The sequence below is a fragment of the Cajanus cajan genome, chromosome 11 (genome assembly GCF_000230855.2).
Source record: "Cajanus cajan strain Asha chromosome 11, NIPB_CcT2T_4, whole genome shotgun sequence".
NCBI lineage: Eukaryota > Viridiplantae > Streptophyta > Magnoliopsida > Fabales > Fabaceae > Cajanus > Cajanus cajan.
The window spans coordinates 42665339-42679331 of record NC_138527.1 but is presented as its reverse complement, the minus strand read 5'-3'; the positions used below and the strand labels follow the sequence as shown (position 1 = coordinate 42679331).

At 31.5% G+C, this 13993-nt stretch overlaps 2 protein-coding genes across 4 annotated transcripts; one reads left to right on the top strand and one right to left on the bottom strand.

The window, feature by feature from the left end:
- Positions 1–973: 973 nt before the first annotated feature.
- Positions 974–4821, top strand: LOC109800792 (PPR containing-like protein). 2 transcript variants are annotated; one of them, XM_020361668.3, is made up of 7 exons: positions 974–1130; positions 1203–1301; positions 1392–1484; positions 1589–1732; positions 2329–2541; positions 3933–4197; positions 4300–4821. In XM_020361668.3, exons 1-6 carry the CDS (start codon positions 1095–1097, stop codon positions 4188–4190), a joined length of 843 nt encoding a protein of 280 aa, XP_020217257.2. In that variant the 5' UTR covers positions 974–1094; the 3' UTR covers positions 4191–4197; positions 4300–4821. The 2 variants fall into 2 exon arrangements, with proteins under 2 accessions (XP_020217257.2, XP_082922642.1); XM_083066516.1 differs by having other exon boundaries at positions 4286–4821.
- An 81-nt stretch (positions 4822–4902) lies between these two features.
- Positions 4903–8172, bottom strand: LOC109800955 (flavin-containing monooxygenase FMO GS-OX-like 4). 2 transcript variants are annotated; one of them, XM_020361891.3, is made up of 6 exons: positions 7347–8163; positions 6585–6655; positions 6106–6258; positions 5903–5985; positions 5421–5730; positions 4903–5280 (listed from the first exon to the last, which is right to left on the bottom strand). In XM_020361891.3, exons 1-6 carry the CDS (start codon positions 7882–7884, stop codon positions 5125–5127), a joined length of 1311 nt encoding a protein of 436 aa, XP_020217480.2. In that variant the 5' UTR covers positions 7885–8163; the 3' UTR covers positions 4903–5124. The 2 variants fall into 2 exon arrangements, with proteins under 2 accessions (XP_020217480.2, XP_020217481.2); XM_020361892.3 differs by having other exon boundaries at positions 5038–5317; positions 7347–8172.
- Between the last annotated feature and the right edge of the window lie 5821 nt (positions 8173–13993).

Genomic DNA, 13993 nt, shown 5'->3' with positions numbered 1-13993 from the left:
AAATATATATTTTTCCTTCGATTCAAAATTTAAATTTCGTCCATCAATTTTTTTTTCACACCATGCCAAACAGACCTTAAGTCAAGAAAAATTACATTGATTGTGATTTAACTACAAATTTATTGTTTTTTTAAAATATCAATCTTAATTGTGTACTTAAAATTAGCATAGATGTTCAAACAAGCTCACTCCAATATATCTTAATATAGCAACATCATCCAGTGACAACTGATAAGGAGAAGGCTCAATCAAAAATCCAACACAGATTATATGTTCGATGTGCATTCGGGAAGAAGTATAATACTAATAGTATGTAGTTGTTTACTTAATCTCTTACTATTATTATCCAAAAAAAAATTTCTCACTATTATGCAACAGGATCAGAAAAGAAAAAAGTATATACGACAATTGATTATAGATATTTTAAATACTAAATACACTAAATCAAATTAAGATATATATTTATGTATTTTTTGTATCATATAGTAAGTTCAATGACATTAATTTGTAAAATCAAGACTCTTTAAATATAATTTCATTTTTTTATTTACCGAATATTTTTAGAGACCCAAAAATAGAGGAATCATGATATATACACCTCTTTTTTAAAAAAAAATAATTAAATTTTTAAAATATTCTTAATTTTTTTATTTTTTATTTTTTAATTTTATATCTACAAAATTTAATTTAATACTTTTTTTTTCACACATTTTTCCTTTTATTTTTTAATTTTTACATGTACCCCTTATCTTTTTTTTTTTACTTCACCTATTTTGGTAGCATGTGAAAATTAAAAGAAAAAAATGTGTGAAAGAAAAAGAAGAAAATAAAAAATTGAAAGTTAGAGGTATATAATTTAAAAAAAAAAAACTATAATATTTTATAATTTTTTTGAAAAAAGAAATAAAAGATGTGTACTTATTAAAAAAAAGGAGATGTATATATCATGAGCCAAAATGGAGACCAACAAAAAGTGTGAATTGCAATGGCCCAATTACTCGGGCCCAATCTGCGCAGAGAAACAATGGAGAGGGAAAAGAAGGCGTCTCCAGAGTCCAGACCCCAGTTGGTCGAGTTGGTCACCGTGAACCAGCATGTGGAGGTTGAGGTCGCCTCGAATCTCTTCTCTCGTGAGTCTCTCTCTTTATCTCGTCGTTTTTGTTAATCACCTCGAATTTCCTCAACGTAACTTTGTTAATCAGGTTGTTAGATTGAGTCAAATCAAAGTAAGTGATGTTCAGGTTATGCACCATCGTCGCTGTCACACTCAAGTGGCGCCTCCTCCATCCAATTTGCCACAGGTATGTATCTATTCAACATTCATAATTAGTTACCGTCGCTGTTTAATGCCGTTACCGTTACATAATCGATGAAACTTCCCTTCCTCGCAGACACATTGTGATCCTCCTGACACCGTAGTTCCCAGCAATTATGTTAGGGAAAATGTATCTAGAAAAGATAAGAACAAATATCTATACACTACAGTAAGTATTATTAAATGTCTTAACAAATAAATATATTGGTGCTCTAAGGTTTAAGCCTTGTGATTGAGACTGAATTTGTTGTTTTAAAACAAAAAATAATGCAGCTTCTTGAACTTAACGACAGCAAGGAGGCTGTTTATGGTGCTCTTGATGCCTGGGTTGCCTGGGAGCAAAACTTCCCCATTGCTTCATTGAAAACAATTTTGAATGCTCTTGAGAAGGAACAACAGTGGCATAGGGTTGTGCAGGTACTACTAGTGCTTTCTTTCTCTTTTTTTTTTTTATGAAGTATGTTTAGTAGTAGTTCATGTTGCCCTTCAAATCTGATTCACTTATGTGCGTGAAGCGAATCAGACTTGAAACAGTTGCAAAAGGGTTTGTAATGAGCCTATTCGACATGTAATATGTGTACATTTCTTGTGCTTCTGTTGGTTAGTATATTGTAGGTACTTCAAAAATCAATATCATGCTATGGAGTTCATCAATTTTGTAAAGCAAGTTATAAAATCATATTTCAATGACATTTTTTCTTTTTTTTTGCATTTGTAGAAGATTTTTGTAGTCTAATTTTCTATTTAGAAGTTGATCAACTTATCCATTTACTGTTTTCTTTATTTTGTTGACAAAGGTATAATTTTATCGAGTTTATTTGCCATGTTTTGATTTTGGTCTGATCTGTTGCCATATTTGTTTTAGGATGTAGTGTGAGTTTTGAGTAAATAAAGATGTTTGGAAGTACATTTAATATTTTGGGCAAAAATAAAGTCCATTAGTTCACGGTTGAATTTTAGTTGACCTCAGTGCTATTAGTAAATTACAAAGCTGCTTTAATATCCTATCCAAGGTAATTAAATGGATGCTGAGCAAAGGGCAGGGGATGACAATGGGAACATATGGCCAATTGATACGAGCTTTAGATATGGACCATAGAGTGGAAGAAGCGCACAAATTCTGGGAAATGAAAATTGGTACTGATTTGCATTCAGTTCCTTGGCAACTGTGTCATCTCATGATATCAGTATATTATCGAAACAACATGCTAGAAGATCTTGTTAAGGTAAGCTTTCTGTTATTTATGTCATTTCTTATATATTTCTGATAAGCAATATCACTCATATGTTTTCAATGTGCTTTCACTCATGGCAGTTTTATTGTTATGTACATTCTTCCTTCACAATGGAATAAGGAAATTTAGGTTTTTGATAGATTCAATTTCAATGATGTTGATTAATCCATGTAGCTGAGTGCAGAACCCATTCAGTAGATTAAAGCTTGGTTGTTTTTTTTGTTGTATGCTAATAGTAATCTGCAATGTGTATTACCTTCCAAAATGTCGCAGATTTTGTTTCTTTCTTTTATGCTATAGATTTTTTGATGGGATAAATCTCTCCGTAGCAACAGGTTAATGTTAAAATTAAAATCTAGAAATGCAGTTGATGACAGCTTAAATAAATACAAAATTATTATTTGCAGTGTCCTTACAAAATTTAGAGTTTCATTATTTGCACTGTACTGCTCATTTTTTTCCCTCAAAATTTTAATTAGCAAAATCTGGACTAAAATGAAATAGTAACAACTGAAAAGTAGAATAGCTATCACAGAAGCAATGGATTCAGGTCGTTACTGTGTTGAATTTGATCAATGTCAAATGATAATAAAAATAATTGTTCATTATTAATAAATAATCATTATTAATATATTATTTGAATATAGAGGAAAATCGATGATTACTTTTCCCAGTCATTTCTGTTGAGGAAAAAAATAAATCAAGTGTGTGCCTATCTTAACTGTTGCGGGCTATGGTGGTTGTCAGCTTGCATATATTGTTGTAATTAGAGATGGTAAAAAAACTTACACCCACAGATAATCCGTAACGGATAATAAACGGATATCCGTAAGTAATGAGTGCGGATATTTTTCTACCCATTTATAAATGGGGTGGGAGCACGGAGTGAGTATGGTGGTATCCATACCTATGGGTACTAATTAAGTAAAATTACTTAAATTGTCATATGTTTACCTTGTTTTTTTTGTTAATATTTCAATAAAATTAACATTAAATGCAAATTCAAAAATTAGTGTCAATTGTTTATCTTTAATATTTCAATAAAATTAACATTAAATACAAACTTAAATTTATTTGTAATATTTTAAAAAAAATATTCACAAATATCATAGATAGCAGCGAGTATTTATTAAATTTGCAAATACTTAGTGGATACATGCACAGATATGAAGCAGATTTTTATCTTGTTGTGAAAGGATGAGTATCCTATTATCCATTTTCTCATGGCTCCAGTGTCATTCCTAGTTGTAATATTATAGGTATTATTGGGCTTGCATCCAGCATCCTTAGTTCATTACTTTTTGTTCAACTTACACAAACTTATAGTTAAGTCAACACACAATTAACCTTCTGTTCATGGTCCTTTGCTTTTGATAAAAAAGCTTTACAAGGGACTGGAAGCTTTTGATCGAAAACCTCGGGATAAATCCGTCATTCAAAAAGTGGCAAATGCGTATGAGATGCTAGGCATGGTTCAAGAGAAAGAGAGGGTACTGGAAAAATATAGCCATCTCTTCACGGAAGAAGGACCAACTAAGAGACATGGAAGGAACTCAACTAAGGCAAAGAAACATATCTTTCTTGCCTCAGAGAAATGGCAACAAAAGCAATCTACAGAGGCGTCATCCGAGGAAAAATAGAAGTCAGGTATTTCTCATGTTACTCTTTTGCATAATAAAATTGTTTGGTTAATTGGTTTTGATCTTGAACTGGTATGGTTACAAAATAGTGGTAGACCAAATTTTTCAGGGCTGAGCTGCACTCCTATTTAAAAACTCGTTCAGAAGAAATGCACTAATGTTTCTGGAGAGCGAACTGATTTTACTAATTCATACTCTCACCTGTTGGGTTTTCCGAAGAAAGAAGCTGAAGCTATTTATTTTTTGATTGGTGCTATTCTGCTACTTCTGTCATGATGGGCAATGTGAAAAGATCCACTACTGGATATTACACATCAAGGACAAGTGTATTCTTTTCTAATGCCTTGATGTTATTCTGATATGGTGTAATAGATCAAAGCCCTCCATGTTCGAGTATTGTGCTTTGTAGGCCATCTAGGATAGAAGTGTACATTGAGCAAACGAACCAAACCTATGTCTGGACTATGGACGTCAAAGCGGTTCCAAATTGTAGACCCAAAAGAAAAAGAAAAAAAAAATCTGTTCAAAGTTTGCTGCACGGCTTATAGTTGTTGGGTTACGGAAGTCCATAGGGTATCATGTGTGAACATTAATTAATCAAAGAACATTTATCCTAAATTAACAATTCAAATACTTGTCATGTTTTTAATCTTTTAGATATGCTACTAATCCAACTATTTATCTATAATTTAAAGGGAGACATTAAAAAAAATAAAATAACAAGTGTTCTCATCGCCATCATATGCTTATTAATGGAAAAATTCGTAAAAGCGTTCTGAACAAATAATGTTATTGCTTGTAAATATCAATTTTTTTTCTTGAAAACCGCTCTGTAAGGTTGACTTCATTATTCTTAACACTGAATCGGGAGCAGTACGCATTATTAACTTGGCTTAAGACATGGCACATCAGATCAATAATTGGCAAAATCCTGTTAAGCTTTCAAAATCAAGTCATCATCCTCCCACTCGTCACGGTAAGACTCAGGTCGTAGGACCCTGTTTTTAGATGTAGCCATATACATTTGTTTTCTCCATTCTTCAATAGAAGGAAGCCCACATTGATCCGCAATCCAGTTATTGTAGTCCCACTGTAATATGACACAATCCCAAACACACGTCAAGTACCTGCCCGAGGAGGATACACCAGTAGAATACAAGTCTTGACAAACCAGAATTTAGATAAGAAAGACAAAAGGCACTAGCTAACAAAAAGTTTTTAAAGAACCACCTGAAGAATGCCCATATTATGAGTGTAACGCTTAGGTGTGCCAGAGGCTTCAAGTGACGAGTAAAATGCTTCAATATCTTCAGCCATCTCCTCTTTTGAAGGAAGTGCAATGCGATTAGACAAAATTCTGGCTATCCACTTGCTCTGCAGTTCGAACATGGGGAAGGGAACAACCTTCCAAGGCAAGCCAACAAATGAAAGCCATGGAGCCAACCCTGGTGGAAAAACATGCTTGTAGAGTGGTCCTACACGGTTGTCATCTACAGTCACCTCCCCATTGGTTTCAAGGAAAGGGAAATCATACTTGTACCTGCAAAAGGAACTAACAGACATCAATATTGCTTCACTTTTTTTCTTTCAACTACTCTACATAAGTTGGGGTCTTCAATTGTAGGTTGTTTTAACTTTTAAGTCGAAACAAAATAAATTGGGGTCTTCAATATATAGTGTCACAAATAAAATATGGAGAATGCTCATATTACCCTGTGCAATGTATGATGAAGTCAACACGAACTGCAATTCCATCTTGAAAAACCACTGTACCATCTTCATGAACGCTGTCAATCTGCATTGATTAATTAATACATAGTAGCATCAGATCAGCTATTCTAGGCAACAGTTGCCAAACAAATTTAGGGATAATCATCAAAGCCATCCAATTCTCACCATGGATGATAAATTTTACCATAGAATGCAGCCACATGTTTTCATGGCCAGGCATCTGGCCTAGCTTATCTTCTTCAACTGACCTAGCTGCAATGTGGACTTCTTTAGCAACTGTTGCAACATCTCGAGATATATCAACCGCACTGGCAGAGCTACCTATTAGAACTACAACCTGCCAAAAGAATCATCGGAAAAACTTAATCGATCGGATCAAATTAAAGGTTAAATCATGATTCTCAATTGTCTAGTTTTCTATTTAAATATTTTCATTTGTCTAGACTACACCACAATATCAAATGAAAAGCAATATATTTCCGCAAGCCAAGTATTATTTAAGCATTTCGAACCACATTCAATTTATAAATAAAATGACATCTTAATGGAGTTGGAAAGTATTAATCAGACACTTTACAAAAGACATGTAGAACAGAAGAAAAAACATAGTTTTTTCAGAAAAAAAAAAAGAAGAAGAAGAAGAAGAAGAAACATAGTACATACTTGATCTTGAAAGGGTTCAGGTGTTCTATAATTGTGGCTATGCATTTGCTTCCCTGGCCATGCATTGATGCCTGGAAACAATCTAAACTGTAAGATGAAACAAAACAAGAACTACATAAAGAACAAATATTTTAATGCTAATTTATATATATATATATATATGAGGAGAGATTTATTTATTTTAATAATATGTATGTCTAAATTCCTCTTAATTTATATATTAAAAAATTTAAATTTAAATTCAATAATTACATCATTAAAATTTGATATAAAAAAATATGAATTATTGAAAGAGCCGCATTTTTTGTGAGATCAATCTTATAACCTGAACGAACAGGTCCAATCCGCGCAGAGATGAACTCCTTTTATTTTGGGTGTTGAAATTTATGACCAAAAAATTAAGATGTTAAAATGTATTTCACCCATTGGTCAATATAAATATTTAATCATGAAATAAATTACTTAAAACAAAATCATTATCCTGGTTTCATTTCAGTACACAAAATCTAATTTTTAAAATAAAAATAACAATTATTTAAATTTATGAATCAAGTACTAAAAAAATAGAAAAGCAGAATGTCCTGTTTTTTAGTGCACCAAGAAAAAGTATTGAAAAAGCAAACTCTGTGCGTGGCCTGCGTGGTGCGTATAGACTATAGACTGATAGATATAAATTATAATACGTATTTTAATTTTAATTTTAATTTTATACTGAATAATAGATAAACAAAAATAATAAAGGTGAGAGAAAGAAAAAATTACCGGGGATATGAGGGAGACGAGGCTGAACGTAGTGTCCGTTGCAAACGATAACGGCGTCGTAAATCTCATCCACAGAGTCACGATCACTATGTGGTGATTTGGATGTGACCCTCCATTTCCCACCCTCGCCCAACCCAGCAAACACTACCTCCGTTTCAAACCTCACCAATTCAAGGATTTCAAAATCAAGAGCGAAATCCTGCAAATACATCAACACCTCTCTGTGACCGGGGAACCTTCTAGAATCTCTCCTCTTCCCGAAGGGGTAATCTCGGAAACCCATGCACTCCCGAGGCAGATTGGTTCGGAGCGAATCGTACAGGCTCGAGTGGACTATGCTTCGGCTCGGATCCCAACCTAGCGGATCCGATTCCACCTCCGGAGTGTACACCCACGTGCCGCCCACTTGCTCCCCTCGCTCGAAAACCACCACACCATGCCCCTCTCTCCGGAGCTCCCGCGCCGCCACCAGACCGGCGGCGCCGGCGCCGATCACTGCCACGTGGCGCGCCGTGAGGAGTGGGACTGCGCTGGACATAACGGATTTTATTGGCAAGGCAAATGAATCAAAACGACTGAGCAAAGAAACACAAAGCCATATGCTTCCACATTATTATATTATATCCGAATGATAAGACAAAATTTGGTAAATTGTGGAAATAATGCTGACATTCATAAACATTAGGGATTCTACCAGACTAAACACAATTGAATATTCATTCCAATTATTTTGTGTTTCGATTTAATTCGCATAGAATCAATGCACCGGAACGATAAACAAACTTGTTCATTATCGCTTTGGTTTGATTTATATTTGAACAAAAAGATTATACACCTTACTAACCAAACTGAATTGGGTTCGATTTTATTTTTCCAACCAAAGTCATTCCCAGCAAATTCTCAGAAAGCAACAAGTGCAGTGTATTTGGAGAAATATCTTAAAAATTAATATAAATTAATTATTGAAATAATTGTTCAAAATTTTTAAAATATATGAGTCGTTACGTACGTTACGTTGAATTAAAAAATGTTAACAATATTTGAAATTAAATATATTATGTATAGTTCAATTAAAATTTAAATATGAAAAACAATATCAACAAGTCTGGTTCAAAACAATTAGACTAATTTTTTTAAAATAAAATTCCAGACTCAAATTTTATAAATGAAAGTAATTAAGAAAAGACTTTACATTTTGAATTAGAATTTTTTATCTATTTGGTGTTGATTGAAGATTCACCGAACTATGTTATGTCTCGTAAATGATGTTACATGTGCATAATTTAGAAATTAACATGAAAGGCCCTTTAATCATGACTTAGAGTTATGCTTGCAATTGAAACTTATGGACCCAATCCCTTCTTCCATCTCTGTTGCGTACAATATTCTCCAATGAGTCTTAGATTATCCTTCAATGGGATATGCCGTAAATTCTATTTTTGTGAATCCCAACAAGAGTAAGACCTAACCCAAATGCAAGGAAATCAAAGGACATATAGCAGGTTTGTAACATTCTCAATCTCATAATCCTATTATTTGATTGATAGTTACTCTTAGGAGTTCTAGGATTGACAGACCCTAAGAACAAGTTGATTTCTAGAGGAATAGACCAGAGATAATAAGAGTCAATTCAGTAAAGTATAAAAAGATTTTTTTTTAAAAAGAGACTCATAACTCAATTTTTCAAAAGTTGTAGAAAGCAGTTAGAGAGAGATTCTCTCCTCCTTCTTTCTCCTTTTTCCTTACCTCAAACTTTTCCTTTTGTTCTTTTCACAGCTTACCCTAGTAGAGGCAATGAAAAATCTGATCTTTGGGGGTCGAAACTTCAAGTTAGTGGTATGCGAAGTCAATTCTCATTCTCTCTTCTTTACAGGTTTTCTTCAAGAAGTAAGAGAAGCTTGTATTGGGAATTCTAGTTAGTGGTCTGACTTCTAAATAGGTATGTTATTTTCAGTTGTCTCCTTTAGGTATTATGTGGTATACGTGTGTGGGCAAGGTTGAGAGCATGTGTATAAAATAACTAATTGAGTAAAGTACCAAGTCAGAGACTTAATCTCTAACCTAGTATTAGAGGGTTGTGATATTTGGATGGTAGTTAATGGGTTAATCCCATAAGTGACTTAGTGTTGTAGGCTAATATCGTGATAAATTCATACCGAAACTGTTTTATCTTTGCATAGTACCATACTTCTCAGTTTAAGTGGTGAAACTTGAGAAATCAATATAGCTTAATATAGTCGTTGTTTTTAACCTTGTGCTAGTTGTTGTTTTTTGACCTTAGTGTCAATCATTGTTTTATAGCATTATACTAGCCATTGTGATTTGATAAGTCAAGCCACTTAAACTACTCATCATGAGATATATGAGATTTTCATAGTTGATATGTACGACAACGTATTAGTTGTGATATATAAGTTGATATGTTGAATATGTTGTGAGTTATTTAAGTTGTTATGCTGATGATGTTGTTATGTTGTAAGTTGTTATATTTTTCTACGATAGTGTTGTTTATAAGTTGTTATGTTGAATTATTTTCACAAGCTTATCATGTGTTTTTCCTGTGATTGCAATTACAATGATCACACTTGGTATGAGAGTAAGACATGATTAGCATGAAGGTTTGTGCAATTGGAAAATAGTTACTTTGAGGGTGGCTAGATTCTTTTGTTGAAGGATATTCTTAGGTAGTCAGGTCTTGTATAGATGTCGATTGATGTTTAGATTTATTTTACGCTTAATACAATATTTTATATATGGCATGTGTGTACTTGATACTAATATTGGTTGTATTATGATCTCAAATTTTGATGCAAGTCATTTATTTTTTGATGTGTAGTAAATTATTCAAAGTATAGTGATATGTCGAGTTATTACATGTTTAACCAATAATAAGATGGATCCATGCAAAAATTTTAGCTACTAAACAAATATACCACATCCATTTGGAATCCTTTAGAGACATAATTGATTCACAAAATACAAGTATAGCAACTACATTAAACTAATATCAATTTTATATGGACATAATAAGGTCTTTCAAATATTACTCCAAAATCTTTTTCATTCCATCTTTTTATTTTATTTTATTTCAATATACAAGTTAAGTTTTGGCAGATTGGATTTTTGAAGTCTAATTGTTTGTTTCGGTTAATAAACAACACTAAATACCTCTTAAAATGTTAGTGATGTATTCTCAACGAGGAATTGCCTCCGTGTAGATTTTGTTTGAGGAAAATTTTGACGTGTTCAAAATTTTTTCTCATATTAGTTAATTCATTGGCACAATTAAAGTATGGTTAGAAATTAGCCAAATTTGGCTTTAAAATCAGCTATTGGTTACTCTCTCTTAATATGTGAGCAATATCTTTTGCTTTGTTGCATTTTTACCCATTCTAGTATTCTTTAGATTTCATCATTCCTCAATTGGAAAAGTATTCTGATCATTACTTGTTCTTAGTTTCTATTAATATTCTGATTTGCTATCCTAATTTTTTTTTTTTTTTAATTCCTTTTCACCTTCAAACAAAGTGCAATTATAATTCTAGCTTTTGTAGCGTTTGACCTAAAGCCTTTCATATACTGAATTTGAATCTAGGGATGAATGCATACCGGCCCATATCCATAGCAAATGACCCCTCTCATTGAATGCAAATAAAATATCTTAGGTTATATTTGGTGTACTGTTCACATCCATTTAAAAGTACTTTTAGAGTCTAAATATAAAGTTTTTTCTCCAAAAATACGTTGATCGCCCTCCATCGAAAAACTAACGGTAATTTAAACATACCTTTAGAAATTGGATGACAAATGACAAATGAAATAGGGTATAGGGAATAAAGGAGCAGGTTTTACTCATAAAAATAAAAAAGTTGAAGGGCAAGTTAGCCCCATACCTTATTTACATAGGAAATGAGTAAACATGCCGATTGTAATCTCATAAAGTGCAAATTACAAGATCTTCAAGTTTCATAAATTAAATCACTACATTTTATTTTGTCGATTAAATTGTAGTTTTGATTTTGGTATAATATTTAATTTTCAATTTTCCTCTTTTAATTTCTAATTCTTTGATAATAAAAAATTAGTATTTTTTAACTAACTTTTTCTATCACAATTAAATACAAAATGAATTGTTAAAAATAATTTCATACCATTTTTGTATAATTATAATAAAAACATTCTTTAGACAATACAAATGAAATAAATTACCAGAAAAACATTTTACACCTAACATATTCAAGAATAAAATTTATTTCATATAATTAATTATATCAATAATCAATCATCAAAATAATTTATTTATTTTCGAGTGTAACACAAAACACGCTAAGTTGAAACGTCCAAGTTATTTTCTGTAATTTTTACTCTTTAAATGAAGACTTTGACAAGAGATATAAAGAAAATTGAATATGAAATTTAAAGAAACACCATTGATTTCTACTACTCTACTTCGTTTCTTCACTCGATCAAATAGTTTCTTAGCAAGTGTTGATGGATAGAAAGAGCAGAAAAAAATTTATAAATAAAGTGAAATAAATTTTTACATTTACTTTATACTAGTATACACTATCGCACACAAGAACAGAAATATAGCTAGCCGCAACTCTAGCTAAGCTAACTTTTTAGGGAAAAGAAAAAAAAAAATGCGTCATCCAAACGGTGGGGTTTTTCATAAACAAACTTTACATCATACATTGGATGCTCCTTTAAATTGTTTAGGAATCTAGAACTCAAATCTTGCATTGAATTTTTTTGAAGATCTTCTTATCATTATATTCAGTGTCGCATCATTGGAAAAATTATATTCTTTTTTTTAGTGTGATTCGACTCTTATCGAATGATGGGTTGATATGAACATAGGAGAGTTATCCACGAGTGGGAGATGAGAATTAGAAGTAAAGGTGTGCACCATCATAATCATTTGCTATGTTAATATTTTCTCAACCACCAGAAATGCTTTGCTTTCGTGGTAGGCCCATATCCTCTCGCAATCTTTCTATATTTATGCATGTTCCTGCAAATTTATGCAGGCAAACATCGAATTACAGGTTGGGCCACATTAACATTGAAATCCATTAATTATGGTAGATGAAGAAAACTTTCGAGGCACAAAAAGTTCCGCAAATTCTTTTAAACCTTCCTTTCTTAAATTTCTGTTTCCTTTGCTATGCATCGACCTCGTATCAGACAACATTAAGCTAGATTTGGATAAATAATTAAGTTCAAGACAATACCAACCACCCTTCGGAATTAGAATGATACTTACAAACAAGCTTTCATTTAATTCATGAACAAAACAATTGTTCTTTTCTTCTTAAGAAATTCTTCCAAACTCATGTTTACGTTTTTATTCACTGCAAAAAAAATGATTCATACATACGAACTATTTTGTTCTTACGGATCTAATTAACTGGTATTATTTTCTTTCGGACCAACTTACAAAAAAAATAAAAAAAATATCAATGCTTAAAAAATCCAATCTCATAAAAAATGAAAATTTGTTAAATTTATTCTTTTTATTTATAAATTTATAAAAATGAAACCAAGAGAAATAATAGGGAGTTTTTTTATTTTTTTTAATAATCAGCAATTGAAATAGATGAAGAAAAAAAGTAAAAAAAGGAAAAGGCAAATGGGGAAAGTGTAAGAGTTGTGTTGGGAGGGAAGAAAAGTGATAATGGAGAAAGTGGGAACAAGAAGAATCAAGATCTGTGGGCTATATTCGAATTCCAAGGAAGATCCTCTCATTTCACGTATCATGAACATGAAAACACATTCCACACACACAGAGGTTGGGTTTGGCCGTTCGGAAAAGTCCCTCGTTCAGATTCTCCTACGACACCCAACTCTTCCACTGCATCTCATTCTTCTCCTACACTTTCATTCACTCTCTTTCTATTCTGCTTTTGCAATTCACCAATTAACACCTCTATATGTTCGTAATAAGACAAAATTATTCTTCCTAATTTTGTCTTTTAACCATACTAATTACTTTTTGCAAATAATTCATCATCAAACATTTACTCTATTTTATCTTTTAATTTTTTTTTTCAAGATGATATCCGAAAGTTTTTTTTTTACTTTTTTGAAAATTTGAAATTGAAAATATTAGTTTCTTATATTTAATTTGTTATTTAAAAATAACATTTTTTAAAAAATACTATTTCCCATGTACCAAACGTGTCTTTGAGGGTTCTTTCATTAAGATAATAATTAAGAAATTTTTATTAAATGACTTAAATGGAACAAGAATATATATGGAAAGGTTAATATTATATATATATATATATATATATATATATATATGAAAACTGTTGTTTTATAACAAAAATATTATATTTTTCATTAAAAAAACTCATTAATAAACATTTTGGTCAAATAATTTATATATAATATGTATAAGATTTTAAATTCAAACTTTGTTCTCTTCATTGTAATTCTTAAAAAATTGTATTTAAAAAAGTAAATTAAAGAGAGTATGTTAACATCTATCATTTTTTTTAAATATCTTTTTTGTTAATAAAACACTTAAAGTATCAAATTTTGTTATTCACGGGATTTTAGTCTTTCAGTCAACATATTATAAAAACTAAATTTTTATTTTTTATTTAACAAACTACGAAAAAACAAATAATTCCATTTAGGTG